At 45.3% G+C, this 22,794-nt stretch overlaps 1 protein-coding gene across 1 annotated transcript in view; it reads right to left on the bottom strand.

The window, feature by feature from the left end:
- The window catches only part of RMDN3 (regulator of microtubule dynamics 3), a 192,988-nt gene that overhangs the window by 159,833 nt on the left and 10,361 nt on the right, over nt 1–22,794 (bottom strand). The window contains exons 2-4 of the mRNA XM_082275613.1: nt 19,893–20,094; nt 19,619–19,784; nt 2,827–2,970 (exon numbers count right to left, since the gene is read on the bottom strand). Coding sequence (XP_082131739.1) covers nt 2,827–2,970; nt 19,619–19,784; nt 19,893–20,085 — 503 coding nt within the window. The 5' untranslated portion in view covers nt 20,086–20,094. The remainder of the gene's footprint in view (nt 1–2,826; nt 2,971–19,618; nt 19,785–19,892; nt 20,095–22,794) is intronic.

Below are 22,794 nucleotides of genomic sequence, written 5' to 3'. Positions count from 1 at the left end.
AATAGATTTACAGGTCTATGGGAATCAAGGCAAATTTTGGACCTATGTCCCCTCTTTCTCCCTTTTCTAACTCTGTCCATGCAGAACTGTAAAAATAACAGTCAGCTGTGTTTAAAATTGCGCACACCTGCGGAATAGGGACAAACTACGATCGATAAAAATCTCCATAGGCGACGCTTTAAAAAATTTTAACAGTTACCAGTTTAGATTTACAGAGTAGCTCTTTTTTTATTATTGCTCTCGCTCTGGCGATCACGGCGATAGCGCACGTGTGGTTTGAACAGCGATTTCATTTGCGAGCGCGACTTCTGTATACGTTTTATTTCGTGCGCGAGCTCACGGCGATGGGGGTGGTTAATTATTTTTTTTTTTTATCTATTTTTTTCAATTTTAGCACAGGTTTTTTTTTTTTTTTTTTTAAATCTGATCACTTTTATTGCTATCCCAAGCAATGTAAACATCCCTTGTGACAGCAATAGGCAGTGACAGGTACTCTTTATGGAGGGATCGGGGGTCTAAAAGACCCTAGACCCCTCCACTACACTTCAATATATTTAAAATACCGAAAACTGCATTTTTGAATAGTCACTTTTTAAATTCGGTGCCTTTAGCAGCCAAGTGCCTCCGGGTTACGTCATCGGAGACCCAAACGAAGCCAAATCCGGCTTTGATCGGGAAACTCCAACCAGCGTCTGGCGGCTGGTTGCTTGGGTCTCCCGGTGGGATGGGAGACCCGGACAGAGCTGCGGAAAGGCAGCGGGAGGGGGGGGCATCCCCTCCCCGCTCGCTGGGTTAACGATCGAGTGGCTCCCCAAGCACATCGGTCATTACCGCTTAAAAGCCGACCGCCGGCTCTAAAAAATGGTACCGGGATGATGCCTCTAGTTGCAGGCATCCCCCCGGTACAGCCACTTATTGCAGCCGACGTAGGTCTACGTTGATTTGCGGTAAGTGATTAATTCACATGGCTTATGATCACCAGGGCTATCTTTATTGCTATGCAACCAATTACATTGTAATGAAGATGTCATATGTAATATATATGTTATATGATTGAAATATGTTCCTTTATTAATATAATGTAGGAGTATCCTTATCTCCATCTACTATACCCCTGAGGAAAGGTTTTACCTGAAATGCGTCAAGTCATTTGGAGAAATCGATTTATAGAGGAGATGTTCCTCGCAATCCGATGATGCCCTAGTTTAAGCCATGATACAATTTTATTTTTCCTATACACTTATACCTTTGTGTTTTGTACTGTTCAACCACATTACTATTCATTGTACTTGACTTTAACATGAATAAATACATGATTTTATTATATTTGAGATGTAGGATTGCCTTTAAAATAAACCCACTTAGGGGGTTTTCGGTCTATACATATTATTGGGACGATGGCCACCAACATCATGTATTCCGAATAGTGTGGTACTCATATATATTATATATTTGCTTTCTTTTGGGCCTTTAAATATGGCATTGAAGGCACTTTACTATATCTGTTTGACAATTACAAATAAATAGCTGTTCCTCCAGACAGAATTCTTATGAGCTGATAATTAGCTGTAATCTCATTGCCTCTGGACTGTTAGAAGTTAGAATTGTTCCCTGCTCCCTCATTGCCTCTGGACTGTTAATAGCAAGCTGCTTGCTATGGGGCACTCGTGTGGGCTTGCTCCCACCCCCTGCTCCCTCCTTACTGGCTGTGATTGACAGCAGCGGGGGCCAATGGCTCCCACTGCTGTCTCTGAGCCAATGAGAAGGCAGAGAGCTGGGAGAGCAGCTGCACATCGCTGAATCGAGATTGGGCTCAAGTATTAGGGGGTTAGAGGGGGGAGCTTCATACTAAAGGTTTTTTTCATCTTCACGCATAGAATGTATAAAAGGTAACTTCCGCCTTTACAATCACTCTATCCGCTTGTCTTGTGTTCAGCTTCAAAGGTAAAAAGATCAAATATATAATGAGAATTTATTGAGAATGACCTGCAGTCTAGCAGTACTAGCGAAGGGCAAACCTATACCATTTTATTTTATTTAACACTAAAGTAGAACTCATGAAAATTTAGACAGATAATGAGGAAGGACTAAAACCTATGTTAGGCTTTTGTTGACATTCACTGTATATTCCCGCTGGAGAGATTTTGCTTAATTCCTGTTGTGTCATCTGGGCAGAAAGAGAAGAATGTCTTTCCCATGATAACACATAGTAACAAATACCGGTAGATTAGTCAGGTTGAAAAGAAAAAAAAAAAAAAAAAAAAAGACACTAGTCCATCTCAACCAAAAAATAAAGTAAAAAAAAAAAAAAAAGACATGGAGAGCAATAAAGCACTGAAGTACAAGCAAGTTGTGTTGGCAAGGGTTAGAACCTCTGTCCTTGTTAATGCCTCTGTTCTCACTGTCAAAATGTTCTTACTTCTTGCTGAACCACCAAGTGGATGGAAATCTCCCCATTGGGAACACAGCAACAAAAACTACGACTAAAGCCCTAAACCTTCCCCACTCTGGAGTTCTACTTTATGTGAACCCAAATAGACAGATTATTGCTTTAACTGTCCATTACAACTGATTAAACCTAAGCTGTCAGGCTCGAAAAAAGTCCTGCTGAAAGTGATCTGTAATAGAAGTAATATTATTTTCACTCACATCTTGCTTTGGTGAAGCAAGTGGATTCCCCCTCACGTTTTGTCACAGTAACAATGGTTCTCAGGCTAGATAGAGAGGTGAATGTCCCCAGTGGGTGGACAATTTGCCTTTACCTTTACATACACTATATCCCAGAAATTAATGACTTCCCTAACATAGCTTTTTGTTAGCACTTACCCTCCTTCACTCTCCACATCTGTATGTGTAGCCCCAGAACTAGTAGTAAAATAAATAGAGCTGGAACCAGTAGAATCTGTCCTCTCTCTATGAGGAAAGACTCTTCGCCGCCGACTGGTCTTCTGGTTCTCTTCTAGATGTGACCTGCGGAAGAAATACAAAGTTGACTTTCACTGTTACGCATTTCTTCTTCTGCCAATCATTTACAAGGTATTTAATTCTGTTAAAACAATGGTCACATGCTGAATCAGTATGACAAACTGAAAGCAAAATAAAAATACATTTTAGAACAATCTTCATACAGTACATTACCTTCAAAAGTGACACAGTCTTCAAATAAATAGTTGCATTTAAAACTGTGTCTTGTTCAACCACTTGCTAACAGCAATATGTATATATACGTTGCAGGTTGCAAGTGGTTTACTGGGGTTATGCCTGAAGCTATCAGCCATAACGCTGGTATTTTTTTTCAGCCAGTGATTGGCTCCCTCAGAAAAGTGTTCCAAGTGGTTAATCGGTCGCTGGATCGTTTTCAGAAGCAGCGGAAGGGGTCAACCCCACCACTCTCCAAGTTTTTCCGAGCTTACCGCTTTTACCAGCAAACCCAGGAAACAATCCGACAGTTCGCGTGGCTGGCCATGGAGGTGAACAGAGACCAGATCGCCTCTGATCTTGGGAGGACCAGAGCGACGTCATGACGTCACTTTAAGGTCTAGGCCAGAAGTAAACAAAATTCATCTAGGTATCAATCACAGTGAAACTAATCACAGCAGAAGCCGATCAGCAGGTGCCAGGCACTGGATGTCTGCCGGCACCCGCCGAAAGTCAGTAAAACACAGACATACTATGTAAACAAGGAAGATCTCCGTTCTGACAGGCGCACATTTAACCCTTTGATCGTCCTAGATGTTTAACCCCTTTCCAACCTGTGTCATTAGTACAGTGACAGTGCATATTTTTAGCACTGATCACTGTCACTGGTTCCCACAATGTGTCAGTGTCCGATTGTCCACCACAATATTACAGTCCAGCTTTAAGTCGCTGATCACTGCCATTACTAGAATTTAAAAAGAAAAATAAATTCCATAAATATATACCATAGTTTGTAGACACTATAAAGTTCATGTTAACCAATCAATACACGCTTATTGGCATTTTTTTTTTTTTTTTAGCAAAAAAAACAGCAGAATACGTATTGGCGTAAATTTATGAAGAAATTACATTTTTTTAAATAGTTTTTAATTGGATATGTTTTATAGTAGTATAGTAGAAAGGAAAAAAATGTAGTTTTTTTTTTTTTTCCAAAATTTTCTATTACAAGAGATGTTTACTGTCCTTGTAATGGCAATAAAAACAGTGATTTAAATAAATAAAAAAAATAAATAAATAAATAAATAAGACAGTATATAAAAAAGTAAAGTGCCCCCCCACTCCTCTGTGTTCACGCACAGAAGTGAACGCAGACGTGTGAGGTACCCCCCCCCCCCCCCGAATGTTAGAGCGAGAGCAATAATTCTAGTGCTAGAGTTCCTCTGCAACTCTAAAAATGTTTTAAAGCGTCACCTATTGAGATTTCTACGTATCACGGTTTGTCGCCATTCATTGTGTGCATTTTTAAAAAATGTTAGGTTTCTATTTACTCGGCGTTACATCAGCTTTTATATCTTACCAAAAATGTGGGTTATATATTGTGTCTTTTTGCATTAGAATTTGTTAAAGTGTATTTTTCACCCCAAAAAATTATGTTTGAAAAACTGCTGCGAATATATGTGACAAAAAAAAATGAAAAATCAATCGCCCTTTTATTTTCTAGGGTTTCTGCTTAAAAAAAAAAAATACGTTTGAGGGTTTTGAGTAGTTTTGAGTATCTGAATCAGCGAGAGAGAGATCATAAACCAAGGGTAACTTCAGCAAGTCGATACTCTTAAAGCCCATGCGACTCTCTTGCCATATGGTAATTAGAGTCTATTACTTCTGGTAAGTGCTCTCAAGTTTTCCCCTTCGGTGATTGGAGCACTGGTGGTGTCATTTTCCATCTTGGAACACAGAACTTTTTCCTTCATATGGATATATATCCAGATTTAGACACTTTGATTTTTAAATTAGTTTGTAAGGTTTTTCATTCTCCTGACTTCTACCAGATGGTGGAAGTATTTTTGGACTGTCTTGTGACCTCTTTTGCAAACTTTTTTGAACTTTGCACTTTTGTTATTTATATACTGATTTATATTGCATTTATTATGATTTTATTATGGGGTATAACACATTTCCCCCTGAGGAAGACATGGGACCCTGTGTCGCCACGCGTAGGGGAGGGGCCCGGACGGTTCTCTGCTGTATCCAGGAAGTACAGGAGCAGCATTTACAGATCTTCCACTTCTGCCTGGTTACCATCACACATGCTGATTAAGAAAGGCTGCTTTTAGTTTGGTGCACTTCAAGCACCTTTTAAATGTGAGTACCAGTCTACATGTTTTTTATTATTGAATAAATTTAAAGAGGTATAAGCACTATTCAAGTGCCCCTTCTTTTCATGTTACAACCACTGATTTCCATGAGGGATGTTGTCTGGAGAGTGACGTTTTACCGAGGGACTGACGCATACTCCCTGGCTCCAGGAAAGGTGGCCCTTGAGGGGCATTATTGCGATTTTAGACCTATGCTTAGCCGCTAGGTCCCAGGAGAGGAGGCGAGGACCCAGTCACATAGGGTGGAGAGGTGAAGGCACTTGTCACCACAAAAGGATACCATTGGATCACTCATAGTGGACTTGTTAGAGTGCACCAATGGAAAGTGCAATATTTCTCTGATAACAGGAAAACGCCATCAGCGCTTTATTAAGCGATTATTGTTTATATCTGCTTAGTCAGAATTGCTTTATTTTCACTTGGTTCTATACGGTCATATCTTATTGTGTTTACTTCTGCACACTCAGCACTTTATATCATTGCATACAGGGTAGCTACTGTATACATATTTTCAGTTGCATTTTTATTCAATCATTTTGGTGTGCGCGATTTATCATCATATTATATGTTTTCCACTGCATTGTTTTTGTTTTATTCTGCTTTACACTTATGAGAGAATGCTGTGCCCGCTGCATTACATAGAATTACACTACCCATTTTTGCTCGCAGGATTAACACTATAACATGTTTAAACTCTTTATATCAATTTTAGCGTGGAATTTTGTATATATAGTGATTTTAACAACATTGTTGTATTGCAGCTGATTTTGTAACTGTTTTTAGTAAGCGCAATATTATCTTTCTATTTACATATGAAAAAAATAAATCAAATAAAAAAAAAAAAAAAAAAAGGTTAAACTAAACTATTAATTTCTTGGTAGCTCCAGTCTAAACTATCATAAGTTTAAAAAAAAAAAAAAAGAATTTGGACACAGCCAGTAAGATATAAAAATCAACAGAAGCCTGCACATACTTGTTTCAAATGTATTTTCACTTTAAAAAAAAAAAAAACTGTTTCTTACGTGTTTGGATTTACACAACATACCTAAGAAAAGAAGTATCTCTTAGCTTTTAGATGTTTGAGAGAAGATAGCATGGCAAACTGCAAGCATTTCTAAACAAGTTCACGGTGACAGTGTTCTAATGGAAAAGCTTAGGGAAGGCTGAGTTTCCTTTCATTAACATACAATGAAGGCGGCTAAAACTTCCAGTTTTACAAAATTAACCGCATAGTCACACTGTGAATAAGAACATAACTATAAAATAAGTGCTATCCAAATTTAGCTACAAAAGTGGAAATACACTTTAAATCTTCATGAATGTAAGTATAGCTCCATAACCATTCTGATTAACCTCCCCCCACCCACACTATAGCCAAATGACGGCTACAGCGCGGACCTAAATTGCCGGGAGAGCGTACATTGACGTCCTCCCGTGCACGAGTGGCCTGCGCGCTCCCTGCAGAGTGGCCTGGCTCGCTCTGTGATCAGTGAATCCATGAGACTCCGCTGATCACAGATCGGAGTAAGGGGGCGGTCCCGCTCCCTTACCACGTGATCAGCTGTCAGCCAATGATCATGTGAAGTAAACAGCAGCCGGCGATTAGCTGATCATGTGAAGTAAACAGCAGCCGGCGATCAGTTGTTTTTTTCTCCTCACACTGTCGGTGTGAGGAGAAAAATAAAACGATCGCCGGCTGCTGTCAGAGGGACATCGGTCCCGAAGAGGAGAGGGCAAATTGTGCCCACCAGTGTGACCTAACAGTGCCCACCAGTGCCACTTACCAGTGCCCACCAGCGCCACCTATCAGTGCCAAACAGTGCCCCATCATAAGTGTCACCTACCAGTGCCTATCATTGCCCATCAGTGCCACCCATCAGTGCCCATGAGTGCTGCCTATTAGTGCCCTTTAGCGCCACCTACCAGTGCCCTTCAGTGCCACCCATCTGTTCCCCCTTATCAGTGCCATCAGTGCCACCCATCAGTGCTGTCTATCAGTGCCGCCTCATCAGCGCACATCAATGAAGGAGAAAAATTCCCTGTTTGTTATAAAATTTAGCAAACTATATATATATATTTGGGTACAGCGTTGCATGACCGCGCAATTGCCAAAGTGCGACAGCGCTAAAAGCTGAAAATTGGCCTGGGCGGAAGGGGGGTTTAAGTGCCCAGTAGGCAAGTGGTTAATAAGTGTAGCACTGCCCCCATGGGAGCTGCTTAGATTGTATTCCCCTGGGTTACCCATAGCAACGGACAATTGAACTTATAGATTTAAGTCCTCGGCTCAGTCTATGAACAGTCCAGGGGATTTGGTATTTTGTATTTTATTTGTAACTGGGATGAGAGAAGGAATGATTGGGATACTCCAAGGACAACTATCCGTGGTGTGTGCGGCAAGGCCGCTGCTTCACTTTGCCACTGAGGTGAAGGTTTTAAATGATTAAGTGATGAACAGTACTTTAAGCTTTTCTTCAGGGTCTATCTTGGCACCCCCTTTCTGACCCACTGTGTGTGCTGCCTTCCGTCCACTGACCTCCCTGTAGTGGTCCCCTTCCTGGGCAGACCCCTTTCAAGCTCCCTGTTACTCACGGGCACTGTTTTTCGCAGGAACCTCTGCCACTGCTCCACTGTCAGCTTCCACAGGACCTTACAGCTCAGCCCCACACTCCTGGTCCACTAGGCCGACCGCCTGTGACCACTTCCTCTCTGACAGGAGGAGAGACAGCCGTCACCCTCCTCCTGGGACTCTGCTTCCCGCCAAAGACGCCCTGTCACATGTGCCCTTGACTTTTATGACCAATCCTGGGATGCACCACTGGGACAGCAACAAAAGCCTGTGTGTCACTGGCTGGGATTCCTCCACTGGCCAACAGGCTCCCCTATTGGATACAGTGGGGACATTCCCTCAGACCAAGTGAATCACACCTGGACACATGTAACAGGCAAAACTAGAAATCCTGCTCCCTGATAAGCAGAACAACAATTAAATGCTTTTACCTAGCACCTGACTAGGAGGGTGCTACATCCACCCCCCACCAAAAGCGAGCCATGTCCCCATTGGCTCTGGGGCAGCCGTCCCCTACAAAATTTCCACAAACCTGGAAAGGGGGGAAAAGGAAAAAACAAATATACAGAAATAATTTAAGTGAAAAAATAAAGATATCTGCTGTACAAAATTTACATTCACATCAGGTGCATTTAAGAAGAATGCACCCCCCACCAAACAAGGCTCTGTTCGGTGGGTGAAATAACACCCTAACTAACTAGCACTACTCATCCGGAACAACCTGGAGTTGGACACTTCTGCATAACGATACTTTAAACCAGGGGTCCTCAAACTTTTTAAACAGGGGGCCAGTTCATTGTCCTACAGACACTGTTGGGGACCGGACTATAGTTTGAAAAAATATGAACGAATTCCTATGCACATATTTTATTTGTAATGCACAAAAAAAACAGTACAATATTTAAACCCATGGCCTCAGGAACTAAAGTGCAAGCAGTGTAGACAAGTCCCTGTATGAACCCTTCAGGGGTGAAGACCTGCCCCCCCCCAACTAGTGAATGACTACAAGTCCCAGCATGAACCCACGAGCTCTAAGGGGTCACATTCTTAAATCTCAGGGGCTCATGCTGGGACTTCACTAGTTAGGGGGCTGTCATGTCCTCAGCTCTCAGGGGTTCATGCTGGAACTTGCAGTCCTTCACTTTTAGGAAAATCATACCTCCCAAAATAATGGACTTCAAGTCCCAGCATGAACCACTGAGATCTAAGGATCAATGCAGCGTCACCAGTGCCCATCAGAGCAGCGTCATCAGTGCTCATCAATGCAGCTTGATCAGTGCCCATCAATGGAGCCTTACCAGTGCCCATCAGAGCAGCCTCTTCAGTGCTCATCAATGCAGCCTCAGCAGTGTCCATCAATGCAGCTTGATCAGTGCCCATCAATGCAGCTTGATCAGTGCCCATCAATGCAGCCTCACCAGTTGATCCTGCAGGCCGCTGGCATGTAAGTATTGCTGGGAGCTAGCCATGGCCTGTGGGTCCTGCTGGCCGCTGGTCTGTAAGTTCTGCTGGGAGCTAGCCATTGCCTGTTGGTCCTGCTGGCTGCTGGCCTGAAGGTTCTGCTGGAAACTGGCCATGGCTTGTGGATCCTGCTGGAAACTGGCCATGGCCTGTGGATCCTGCTAGAAACTGGCCATAGCCTATGGGTACTGCTGACCATGGCCAGCTCCCTGCTTGGGGTGCAGCACCAAAACCATGGCCAGCTCCCAGCAGGACCTACAGGCCAGCAGGACTCAGTGGCCAGCAGGATCCACAGGCCATGGCCAGCTCCCAGCGGGACCCACAGGCCATGGCCAGCGGGACCCACAGGCCATGGCCAGCGGGACCCACAGGCCATGGCCAGCGGGACCCACAGGCCATGGCCAGCTCCCAGCAGGACCCACAGGCCATGACCAGCTCCCAGCAGGACCCACAGGCCATGGCCAGCTCCCAGCAGGACCCACAGGCCATGGCCAGCAGGACCAACAGGCCATGGCCAGCAGGACCAACAGGCCATAACCAGCACAGGACCTGACAGCCAGACAGTGTTGGGGGCTATTTCCTGTTTTGAGGTTACAAGGTGGGCAGAGTAAATGGGGTGTATATGGGGGGGGTGAGATGGGATGAGGGGGTCAGCTGGGGGTGTCAGAGTGCCTCACCTCAGCGATGCCGATGACAGCTCAGCAGGTCCTTGCTCGGCCTCCTGGGGTGATGACCACTTCAAGCTGCAGCCAGTGCCCAGCCTGAGCCAGTACCATGCGTCCCCTGGCAGGCTGGCGATCCCTGCCTCCAATCCACAGACTTTCGGTCCAAAGTAAGCTGCTCTCACTCTAAAAACTTCAGGCTGCACTGTTGCAGCCATCCAGCGGTGAGCCTGAGCGGGTCATGTGATGTGCGTAACCTGTTCCCTATTGCGACGTGTGCCCCGCCTCTTCCTGCCTTCAAAGTCTCCGGGAGTTGTAGTTTTCTGCTGCGCACCGCTGCTCAGTTCTCCACACCCACCGCCACAAGGAACTTGAGTGCGGTCAGGACTACAACTCCCAGAATGCAGCGCGGCAGTAACACAGCCAATTGGCGGCTGCCACAGACGATTTCCTGCACAGAGAAAAAAAAAAAAAAAAGTAATGTCAGCAGACAGCGGCCGTGGAAATCTGCACCCTGCCCCGCAGCCCAACCCCTGATTCCGCAATTGCTGGCGGGCGGGGTTCAGGACCCTAGCGGGCCGGATGCGGCCCACGGGCCGTAGTTTGAGGACCTCTGCTTTAAATGATATAAATCTGACTCAAGATGATAAGACCCTCCCTGCGGAGGCGGCCTTCTCATCCAACAACCCTGACTATTTTGACATGATGCTCAGCCTCATTCCTTGAAGATGATCCTTGGCCCTGCCACTAAAAAAGGTGCGTGAAGCGTCTCTTACTGCAACCTGTCCGCTCTCTTCTTCCTTTCAAGCAGGGTTGGTTGCAGAAGCCTGAGCAACCCACAGTCCTGCAAAAGTGAGGGGTAACTTCTTCTGGTCCCTGGCACCAGGACCCCCCCCCCCCCCACCAAAACGTTCAGGATGCACCACCCACTTGCACGAACGGTCCCCCGCATAGTAGGTTTCGACCGATATCGGTTTTTCGTTGCCGATACCGATATTTTGGCCATTGCATATCGGTATCGGCCAATATGGGCCGATATTATGAACATTTTTTGTTTTGCAAAATAAACAAACACAATTTTCAACACAAATCTGTTACTGAACATGTTAATGTTTGTTTATTAACATTTTTAACATTAAGGACTCGTTCTTCACACCTTAACTGCATAAAAACTGATAGGAAAACCGCATTTGCAGGGACATCAGTTTCACATCATCTGATTGTAAATGATGCATAAACTGCTGCAGTAGTGCACTCACTCACTGCAATAAATTTTAAATCACTACTGCAGTGCAGTCAGCGCAAAACTGCTAGAAAAAAAGCTAGACAGTGGGGAGTCATTGGACTACTGCTGCAGTAGTACACTCACTCACTGCAATCATTTTAAATCACTACTGCAGTGACTGCAGTAGTGATTTAAAATTATTGCAGCAGTGAGTGGTGCACTACTGCAGCAGTAGTCCACTGACTCCAATCCACTGTCTAGCTTTTTTTCTAGCAGTTTTGCACTGACTGCAGCGCAGCGCAGCCAGGGTAAGACTGTTAGAAAAAAAAGCTAGACAAAAGCTAGATAGTGGAATGGATTGGAGTGGACACTAGTACTATACTACTACACTTTCAATACTCCCACTTACGTAGAACAATATTATAGTGGAGAAAGCATAACATTTCAGCATGTTCACCAGTTAACTTTGGTGGGTGGCTGGCTGGCAACCTGTGCTGGGTGGCTGGCAGGCTGGCACCCCGTGGTGGGTGGCTGGCTGGCTGGCACCCTGTGTGGTGGGTGGCTGGCTGGTACAGGCCTGTGGGTGGCTGGCTGGCACCGGGCAGCTCTGGGTGGGTGTATGCATGGCGGCTGTGTTAAAACACACTGTGTGCACTGTACACTGCACTGTTACTCACTGTCCCGAGACTCCCAGACTCCAGACGAGGCTGAGGGAGGCGGCCTAAGAAGGCAGAAGCTGTCCCAGTGCGCGGAGGCGCAACATATGCAATGATGTCACGAGAATATCGGCAATATCGGTAACCTCCGGGGCAGATTACGATATATCGGGGAAAGTGTATATCGGCCCTCGATATATCGGCCTTGCCGATAATCGGTCGATCCCTACTGCATAGTTCCGCTATCGGCCCGGTGGCCCAAAGGTAGTCCCACTGGAACTGTGAGCAACTTGTAATACAAGATCCCGGCCCGATGGCCCAAAGGATCTCCGGAGTAGTATGAGATAGTTTCTTCTCCTGAGAGGGTCGGCCCTCTAATGTAAGCCCACCAGCCAGTGGCAGCCGGCACTTCCCTCAACCTCTTCTGCAAGAATAGAAGGGGAAGGAGGGTGATGGGGATAGGGCCTAAGCCCCAATAGCAACTGCAACTTGTCAGTCAACAAAAGATATAGGCTAGCCAGGCTCAATTGGGCGTAGAATGTCCTCTGAAACAGTAAAAGTCTGGGTGAGGAATTCGCACTGTATTCCCTTCTTTATCTTGAATCTTGATCGACCAGGCCTGGCCAGATCCATCTGGGAGGCGGACCTCCACTTGGTCCAAGTAGATGGCTCACCCATGGTTCCACTGTGTCTTGACTGAAAGGAATGTTTTCCATAAGTCCATCTTCGACTGGTTACGATGTGGCTTGGGGATGAAGAGGAAGTCCCATACAGCTTCATCACACCAGGACTCTCTTTTAGCCTCTATTTCCAGCATGAACTCCCGTGGAGCATAGGGATAGTCATAGCCATACTCTAAAGGCCACCTTCATCTGGATTCACCTCTGCATCCTGGAAAATCTGGGAAGAGTCTTCCTATTCCCTCTCTTAGCGGGGGAATATGGGGTCTCCTCTCTTGATGAAGGAGGCGTAGGCCTCATTTTGATCCCAAACCGGGGCATAGTTCTTAGGTGGGGTAAGGTCTGGGACCCGATTGACATAGGCCTCACAGAACCCCAGATTCCTGGCGCACTCTCCTCGCACCACAGAATCCCTAGTCTCCTCATCAGGTGTATCAAGACTGGCTGGACCGCTCCGATCTTCGAACCCCCAGTCCCATTCAGTCTCCTCCTCCGACTTCTAAACTTCTAGTCCTTCCTCAAAGGACCCGAACCGCTGCAGAAAGCTGGGAGACCCCACATCAAAGGCCTCCTCCTCATTGCTCACACTTCCACATGCAGCCTCGGTCACCACTGGCCATCTTCTCCCTTCTGCTTGTAGAGCAGACTTTATCGCTACTGCTGCAACTTTTGGATGCACCAGGTGGCCGCTCCCTACCTGCATGCACCCCGGCTCGGACACTCGGGCTTCCTTCCACTTGCACCCTGGACACGACAGCTTGCATGGACTCCAGATGCATTAACAGCCTGAGCACTCCTCTTCCTTGGCCCACGTAAGGCCCACGTAAGGCCCCCGACTCCACAGCCGGCAGGGTCTCCCGGTCTCCCAGGATACATTCAGCTTTCTGGGCCGACCTCCACTCAATTCCGCCCGCAGCAAGCCCCACACTTGCATGCGCATGGTCACATTCAGACACTGAGGACATACTAGGCCCAAATTCTCCATGCCTCCTCCGGTGCACAATGCCAGTCTCCCGTCGGGCAAAATCCCAACCCCCGTATCCCACAGGGTGGATGTCGTCCTCTCTCCGGTCTGCTCTGCAGGTTCTCCGCCAACACGTGGGACAGCCTCTACTGCGCTCCGGCTCTCTCCGGTACCCGCCATCTTGCTCCTCTACACACGTGTCTCCCTCTCAGCCACACCCAGATGCGGAAGTAATTTACAGACTTTCCCTCCTTCTCCGGATTGGCTGTGCATGAGCGGCATCCCTGCCCACGACTCTGGATTGGCGGTGGCTCCTCCTGCTAGGCAGAATCTTCCAGCGCGCGGTACAGTAACCCTCCATCTCAGCTTAGCCTGCATGGAAGTTACTGTAAAGTGGACCGTGCCTCTCAGCTTGCACGCATCCGCTCTCCTTGCTTGCACCAGGGCTCCAACTGTGCCTCCATCACTCTGAGCCAGCTGACCCTCTTTGCTAGTCCGTAGAATTGTCCCGCTGTCGAATGCACGGCCAACATTTCTCTTCCTAGCACTTGTACAAGCAAGACTCGCCATACTGTATTTGAAAAATTTCTCACTGTCATCAGATGGACGGTCAACATTTTCCTGCATAGCTCTGGAACACACACGGCCCCCGGCACACTGATCCACGTGCCCTGGGCCGCCATTTACTGTTAAGCAGACACAGTCTTTTTGTACAGCAAGATGCATTTCTCCCGCTCTCCAGCACAACACTTGATCAGATATTTTGTAATCCTGGCAAAAATTCTTCCGTTGCCGTGGGCAACCATCGCTGTGCATTTTATTCTTCATCCCACTCTCCCTATCTCCCATAGAGCAGGCCTCACACTTGTCTTGAGCATTAGAACACAGTCCTTGAGACAAAAATTACATTTTCACAGATTTTCTTTGGCCGTTGCCATTAGAAACCGTTCCAGTAACCCAGGACGACATCCCGGACGAGCCCCCAAATGTAGCACTGCCCCCATGCAAGCTGCTTAAACTGGATTCCCCTGGGTTACCCATAGCAACGGACAATTGAACTAACAGCTTTAAGTCCTCGACTCAGTGAATAAACAGTCCAGGAGATTTGTTTTTTTTGTATTTTATTTGTAACCGGGATGGGAGAAGGGATGAGTGGGATACTCCAACTAGCGACTGTGCACAACTTGAGGACAACTATCTGTGGTGTGTGCGGCAAGGCCGCTGCTTCACTTTGCCACCGAGGTAAAGGTTTTAAATGATGAACAGTACTTTAGGCTTTTCTTCAGGGTCTATCTTGGCACCCCCTTTCTGACCCACTGTTTGTGCTGCCTTCCGTTCACTGACCTCGCTAGAGTGGTCCCCTACCTGGGTAGACCCCTGGCAAGCTCCCCGTTACTCACCGCCACTGTTTTTCGCAGGAATCTCTGCCACTGCTCCACTGTCAGCTTCCACAGGACCTTACAGCTCAGCCCCACTCTCCTGGTCCACTAGGCTGACCGCCTGTGACCACTTCCTCTCTGACAGGAGGAGAGGAGAGACAGCCCTCACCCTCCTCCTGGGACTCTGCTTCCGGCCAAAGACGCTCTGTCACATGTGCCCTTGACTTTTACGACTAATCCCAGGCTGCACCACTGCAGTGCCCTCCAACTGGGACAGCCACAAAAGCCTGTGTGTCGCTGGCTGGGTTTCCTCCACTGTCCAACAGGCTGTCCTATTGGATACAGTGGGGACACTCCCTCAGGCCAAGTGAATCACACCTGGACACCTGTAACAGGCAAAACTAGAAATCCTGCTCCCTGATAAGCAGAACTACAATTAAATGCTTTTACCTAGCACCTGACTAGGAGGGTGCTACATCAGTAAAGCTTCATGTTAATCTAGGTTCAAGGACTCTGTAGAAATGAAAGCCAGGTGTACAGTCATGTGAAATGTAAGTACATCCCCAGGAAATTGTTGACGTTTTCAACATATTAGAAAACATCATTGCTTCATTCAAATAGTGACTAACATGAGACACCTAAAACTGAAACAGTATTTATTCTCAAACAAAAATACAGATTTGTCACAGAGAAAAAGTAAGTGCACACCTACATTTACCACCACTACTAATCCAATAATTTAGCCTGTGGCCACGACTGCCTCCATTACAAAGAGCAGCACAGGGAGGAATAAAAAACCACGGATGCCAGAACAAAAGCAGACTAAGGCCTCATGCACACAGGTTTATTGTAAATGCTGTTTTTCCAGACAGGGGAAAATCAGAATTAAAAACGCTCTCAAGCCACGTTTTTTTCAAACGTGTCTAGACCATTAAGCATTTTTGGTGTATATTTATTACATTGGTCAGAACACGCTTAGGCGTGTTTAGCGTTTTTAATGCCCAAAAACTCCTCTCCTGAATGCAATTCTTCTGCGTTCAGAAGGAGTTTTGACTGCTTATAAACTCTGCTGCTCCTAAACTCCTCTAAAAGCCTGGGTGTGCATAGACACAAAGTCTTTTATTGAGGTACGTTTAGGGACCAAAGTCCCCAAAACTTCAGTTTAGGAGCAGCAGTGTGCATGAGGCCTAAGGCTGTGTTCACACCTATGCAGCTTGCTTTGATGGTTTCTGCAGTGCTTTTTGCTGTGTGTTTTTTCACACGCGATTTACCGCAATTTTACATTTTTTTTGGCCCAGTTTGTTGTAGGGCAGAAAAAAAAAAAAAAAACACGAAACACAATTCATGGCAAAAATCGCTGCAAAAACGCACTACATGTTTTCTCCAGCTTCTCCATTGAAGCCTATTGAACCAAAAAAGAAAAAAAAAAAAAAAGGACTGTTTTGCTTTTAAAAAAGTCCCTGACCCTTTCTAAAAACACAGTGGCTGAAAAAAAGCATAGATGCGAACATGTCCCGCAGGAAACCATGTTTAATGGACTGCAGTGCGTTTCTGCAAAAAGCACCAAAACTTGCATAGGTGTGAACCAAGCCTAAACGTCTGCTCTGAACTATTTACTATGCAACCTTTTTGTTTGATGAAAAAATACTTAAAGTGGTTGTAAAGTCGGAAGGTTTTTTATCTTAATGCATGAAGATAAAAAGCCTTCTGTATGCAGTAGCCCCCCTAATGCTTACCTGAGCCCCTCTCGATCCAGTGATGCCCACGACTGTCTCAGCCATCCGGGACTCCCCGCCTCATCGACTAAGACACAGCAGCGGCGCCATCGCCATTGGCTCCCACTGCTGTCAAAGTCTATTAGCCAATGAGGAGAGAGAAGGGGTGGGGCCAAACCACAGCTCTGTGTCTGAATGGATACATGGAGCTGTGCCTCCGCTTGGGTGCCCCCATAGCAAGCTGCTTGCAGGGGAGGGGGGGCCTGGAGAGCCAAAGAGGGACCTGAGAAGAGGAGGATGCGGGCTTCTTTGTGCAAAACCAACTGCACGGAGGAGGTAAGTATAACTTGTTTGTTATTTTTTTTTATTTATTTTTTTTATAAAAAACACATGAGACCGCACAATCACTTTAGAGCCTCATGAACACTGCTGCTGATAAACGGAAGTTGTGTGCATGAGGCCAAAAAAATTGTAGCCAGGTGCTTGGCTAAAAATGGACAGTAAGAGAAACACTGGCTGCAGCTGCTCTGTGTAGCTGCTGCCCTGCAGTGCTGACCTGGTTAACAGTTGTACCAGCAAGAGGAGGGAGGTGCTGAGCAGGAATAGTTCAATAGACTAAGTCAGGCAACACTGCACTGTGGGAACTGTAGTCCAGAGGAGAGATTACTGTAATAAAGAGCTTTTGAACTGCATTTCTCAGAAGGAAATTGCCAGAAGGAGGCGAAAGAGCTGCATTTTCTCAAGGTGTACAGACCACACCTTCCTCTTGCCACAGAGAGAGACTGGAAAGGATTCTAGAGAGTATAAACTCTTTAGGAACTCCCCATACAGCTACCTAGTACCATTACTGCTGCCTGCAGGCTTGACTGCTTCTATTCTCATATGTAATAATGATACAACTGGGCCCCAATGCTAGCCAGCTGAAGAGTTCTGACTAAAGACTGTTCCTTTACAGCTGCTACACAGAGACCTTCACCTATTGCTTATGCTAATATCCCAGCCATTTTCCTGGAGTGCACTCTAGACTAGATATAGTATTATTCACATTGCAGTTAATGCCTATATGCACTATTTATTGCTGACTTTGCTAATTCCCAGTCTAGCAGTACAGATCTCTATTCTAAGTTTCCTTGGCATGCTGATCATACTGTCAAGAAGTCTGTGTCTGAACCTACCTTTTGTGCGTTTATTTATCCTCAAATCACCATTTATTCTAACCCGTACCAATACCTTGAGTTAATCTACCACTAAACGGTCTTGTGTCTATTCCCTGGTACTAATTTAGAGCAGAGTTATAGGTGTCTATCCTCGTGTTCTTATAAGTGTTTGCAGTAACTTTCATTCAACCAGGTGTGTCAGAGGGGTTGATGGTGTTCTTGGAGTGGAGGCCCAGAACAGGGAACCCAAAATTAAAAAGTGGTTCTCTCAGGGGTAGCAGTACAATGTTAATGCCAGATTAACAGTTGCATATTTTAAGAGTAAAAATGGCTCTGCAGCTCAAGTGGAGGGGGAAAAGTGGACCAATTGTCACATAAAGCTCCTCCTGTGACCATAGCTATTCCACTTTAGGAATGTTATAAACCAGGCATGTCCAACCTGCGGCCCGGAACCTCAGGCAATGCGGCCCACTGCCCCCTGACAATTTTTTTTTTGCTGGGGAGGAAGGAAGTCAGGTCGGGGGCATGGCCACAGCAGCTGCCAACTAATGGTAGGCAGAGTCTGCCTCAGAGGGGAGGGGAGGGGAGGGGAGGGGGAGGGGAGCATGTGAAGTGTTTCTGACTCCTACCACCATGGCCACTTTAAATCACTGAAGTGGTCATGGTGGTTCGAGTGTTCCTTTATTATCGCTCAGAAGAAGTAAACCTCTGTATACTGATTCCATTTCATGTGATCATCCTCTAGTTGTGTTAAATTAGTGCGGGGGGCGTGGCGGCGTGGGAAGGTCACGGCAGCGGCATTTTATTACTTATATACCTTAACTATAGTATATATTTTATATGCGGCCCGAGAAAATTTCTCTACACTCAATGTGGCCCAGAGAAGCCAAAAGTTTGGACACCCATGTTATAAACCAATGTGAACTGGTCCTTATGAACTGCGTTTCTGTGCAATTCAATTCATTTGAATGGGCTAAAATTGCACAAAAAGTAGAACCGCGTTCTGATAAGAACCAGCCCGTATAAAAGCCCAAAAATACTTGCCCTCTCTGCAGACATCAATAGATTAGCTAATCATGTAATACTTTCAGAACAGAAGGATTAACCAAAGCAGTTTCGACTCTTCTCCAGAAGAAATCACATGACCAAAAGCTTAGGCATTTGGCCATGTGGCTGGCCAATAGTGAATTAATGAAAAGATGGCGAGTATGGAAAGAAATTTAGCAGACTGAACTCCATATCTGAATTTCTCTGAATAAGCCATCATGACTCTTTTTAATAGCAACCTGCCTGACAGCTTTGACTCAAAAATGATCCTTATTGGGAATGGCACCCATGGCCTTGTACTTAAAGAGGAAGTAAACCCGTTTAAAAAATTTGAAAAAAAAAAAAAACCTGTCATAATGGCATAACGAGCTAGTATGCATCGCATACTAGCTTATTATGAAGTACTTACCTAAAAACGAAGCCCCCACAATGCTGACAGGATGGCCGACATGTCTGGCTGTCCGGCTTCCTGGATCTCGTCCTCCGGCCATCTGATTGGCTGGGTGCGCGATTACATCACTCCCGCGCATGCACGCGGGAGCCGCCGTTCACGGCACTGGAATATGAAGGAACGGCACGGGTGGCCGTTCCTTCAGAGCGCATGTGCCGATGACGTCATCGGCTGCATGCACTGTAAATATCTCCTAAACGGTGCAAGTTTAGGAGATATTTATAGCACCTATAGGTAAGCCTTAATGTAGGCTTACCTATAGGTAAATGTAAACAAGAGGGGTTTACAACCTCTTTAAACCTCGGGAGAATTACTGTCTGAGACATCACAACTCTGCTTTCATGTAAATGACAATACTCACCGAACTTCTCCTACAATATCTTCAGCTAACCCATGAAGACTGTTCCGCAAAGATTCAACCTCCTGCTTTACTTCTGTAATGCTGCCAAGAACATAATCCAGGCGGTTCAACAGCTCCATCTGTTCCCCGTGAGATATAACCACAACGTCTGCCCTTCCTGATAGTGCTAAAATTGAGCACAAAATACAATATAAATAACACAGCACTAATGAAATACATTTTTTAGGTAGCTTTTAAAATGTGATATAAATAAAGGACAATATAAAATAAATACCTTGTGAATAATTTGATGATGAAGCCACATTTTCATGATCAGATTTTCTATGTATACCATATCCATTTTGCTTTGACAAAACTTTGTTATTCTGCTTCCGATGTGTCCGATACACCATGTAAACTACAACTCCAGCAGCGATACCAGTGATCAATCCTAATCCAATTCGGTATGTAAAAATAAGTTTATACATACTGTCTACCTGAAAAGAAAACATAATGGCTACAAATGATTACAGTAGTACAAAATGACTTACATATAACAGCAAGAAACAGGAACGTTGTGCAATTTCTTTTTCGCTAGATGGTGCCAGATTACTACAGCAGGCTTTATTTTATTTCTTCTTCACTAAACTTTTCCTTCTACAAGATAGCACACTGATGGCTATTCTTCAGCTAAAACCATAGTCATCTCTACAATCGAGTGCTACATGGGACCTCTGCCAGATACCTGCTGTAATACTGTCAGAGATGCGGACTTATGTTTACTTCTGGGTTTTTCAGACACATTAATGCATCTAAACCCAAAATCTATTTTAAGGAGGCTTCCTTTCAATATAACCCGTGTGCCTTCTATTTGTTATTGTGTCCTTCAGAGCTTCTAATTTCACGTGGTAATCCTGACAGAAATAGCCTTCAGGCCTATGTGTATAAAACAGTGGATCATCTGCCTGCTGTCATGTAAAAATGGGCTTCATTCACAGAATGAACTCACAAGAAATATTTAGGGGTCAGGACACATTTTGCCTAAATATCACCAGCGATCCTGAAACTGTCAATTCACTAGACCGCTTTGCGGAATATACCGAGAAACGCTGAAACCGTTTGGTAAATACAGCATGAAAAGGCATTAAAATCCATTCACAGAAGGATATAATGATTGTATGCGAAAATGAAGTAGTGGCCCAGGCATGGGGTATTTGTGGAATGTGTACTGGTTGTTAAGGAGGTGCCAGCCGCCTGCTCCCTAACAACATGGTTGTTAAGGAGCGGGCATCCGCCACAATGGGTCATCAGCTGTCAGCAGCGTTGCCTGCTGACAGCTGAATGTTAAAAAAAAAAGAAAAAAAGAAGAATTGCTGACAATTAAAAAAAAAAAAACTCTCCTAAAGCACCCATGTTGATAGGGACAAGGGTCTTTGGGACCCCCAGATCCTGCCCCCGCCATGTGAATGAGTATGGTGTACATAGTAACCCTACTCATTCACCCACAAAAAAAGTGTAAAAAAAGACATTATACAGTTTTTGACAAGTCCTTTATTTAAGAAAAATAAATGCAAAAATTACCCCTGGTGTAGATCCATTGCAATCAAGAAGCCAGTCGCCACTGCCGACACAAAAAAAAAAGATAAAAAAAAAAAAAAAGATAAAAAAAAAAAAAAAAAAAGTCTCCTCGAGCCAATAGCCCCCGCTGTCTGCTGACAGATCTGCACCGGGGGACTTTTTTCATTTTATTTTTTAAATAAAGGACTTGTCAAAAACTGTCTGCCTTTTTTTACACTACACATAGTTACATAGTTACATAGTAGGTGAGGTTGAATAAAGACAATAGTCCATCCAGTTCAACCTGTGTAGGTGTGTGTGGCTGTAATCATCTCACATACCCCTGAATGTTCTGATCCTTGAGATGTAAGTCTAAGAGTCTTTTGAAAGCCACCATACTACCCGCAGAAACCACCTCTTGTGGTAGAGAATTCCACAATCTTGTAGCCCTAACAGTAAAGAACCCCCCACGTTGCCTGAGGTTAAAACGCTTCTCCTCTAATCGCATTGTATGCCCTCGAGTCCTCATGCAATCCCTTCGAATGAACAGCTTTTTTCCTAAGCTGGGATCCCCATTAAGATATTTATAAATTGCTATCATGTCCCCCCTCAGACGTCTCTTCTCCAGGGAGAATAAATCGAGCGATTGTAGACGCTCTTCATAGTCAAGGTCCTCCAATCCCCTAATTAGTTTAGTTGCCCTTCTCTGGACTCTCTCCAGCTCCAACAGGACTGGCGACCAGAACTGGACAGAATACTCCAGATGCGGTCGGACCAGAGTTTTATAAAGTGGAAGGATTATAGTCTTATCTCTGAAATACATCCCTTTCTTTATGCATGCCAATATTCTGCTGGCTTTGGCAGCTGCCGCTTGACATTGCATGCTGTTGCCTAATCTATCATCAACCAAGACTCCTAGATCCTTCTCCATTTTTGATTCCCCCAAGGGTTCCCCTCCTAACGTGTATTGTGCTTTTATGTTTTTAGTCCCCAAGTGCAAAACCTTACACTTCTCCACGTTAAACCTCATTTGCCATGTCGTTGCCCACTCTGTAATTTTGTCCAGGTCATTCTGTAGGATATCTGCTTCATGCTGTGCAGTTATTGCCCTGGCCAATTTTGTGTCATCTGCAAAAACTGATATCGAACTACTGATCCCGACCTCAATGTTGTTTATGAATAAATTGAACAAGGTTGGTCCCAGGACTGAGCCCTGGGGCACCCCGTTACTACCTCAGACCAGTCTGAGTATGCGCTGTTTATTACCACTCTTTGGACACGCCAGTGGCGGCCCGTGCATAGGGGGCGCCAGGGCGCCGCCCCCCCTACCCCAAAAAAAAAAAAAGAAAAAAAAAACGAAAAAAAAACAAAAAAAAAAAAAAAACAAAACGAACAAATAAAGTTGTTCAAAAAAAAAAAATTGGGTTCGCCGGCCTGAACCCAAGGAACTGGTGGCTGGGGGGGGGGTGGGGTTACCTCCCAGAAGAGGCGCCGATTGGCTGCCTTCTGGGGAGGTAGGGGGGTATCCTGGGCGCAAGTCTTTGCGGTTGGACACCCCCACTTTCTGATATCCTGGCTGTGATTGGTCCAGTCTACAGCCTGGACCAATCATCATCCAGGATATCGCTGACGTCGCAATG

Source organism: Pelophylax lessonae (genome assembly GCF_965119305.1).
Source record: "Pelophylax lessonae genome assembly, chromosome: 13".
In the NCBI taxonomy this organism is placed as follows: domain Eukaryota; kingdom Metazoa; phylum Chordata; class Amphibia; order Anura; family Ranidae; genus Pelophylax; species Pelophylax lessonae.
Note: the sequence above shows the minus strand (reverse complement) of the source record. Positions and strands in the feature narration are given on the sequence as shown.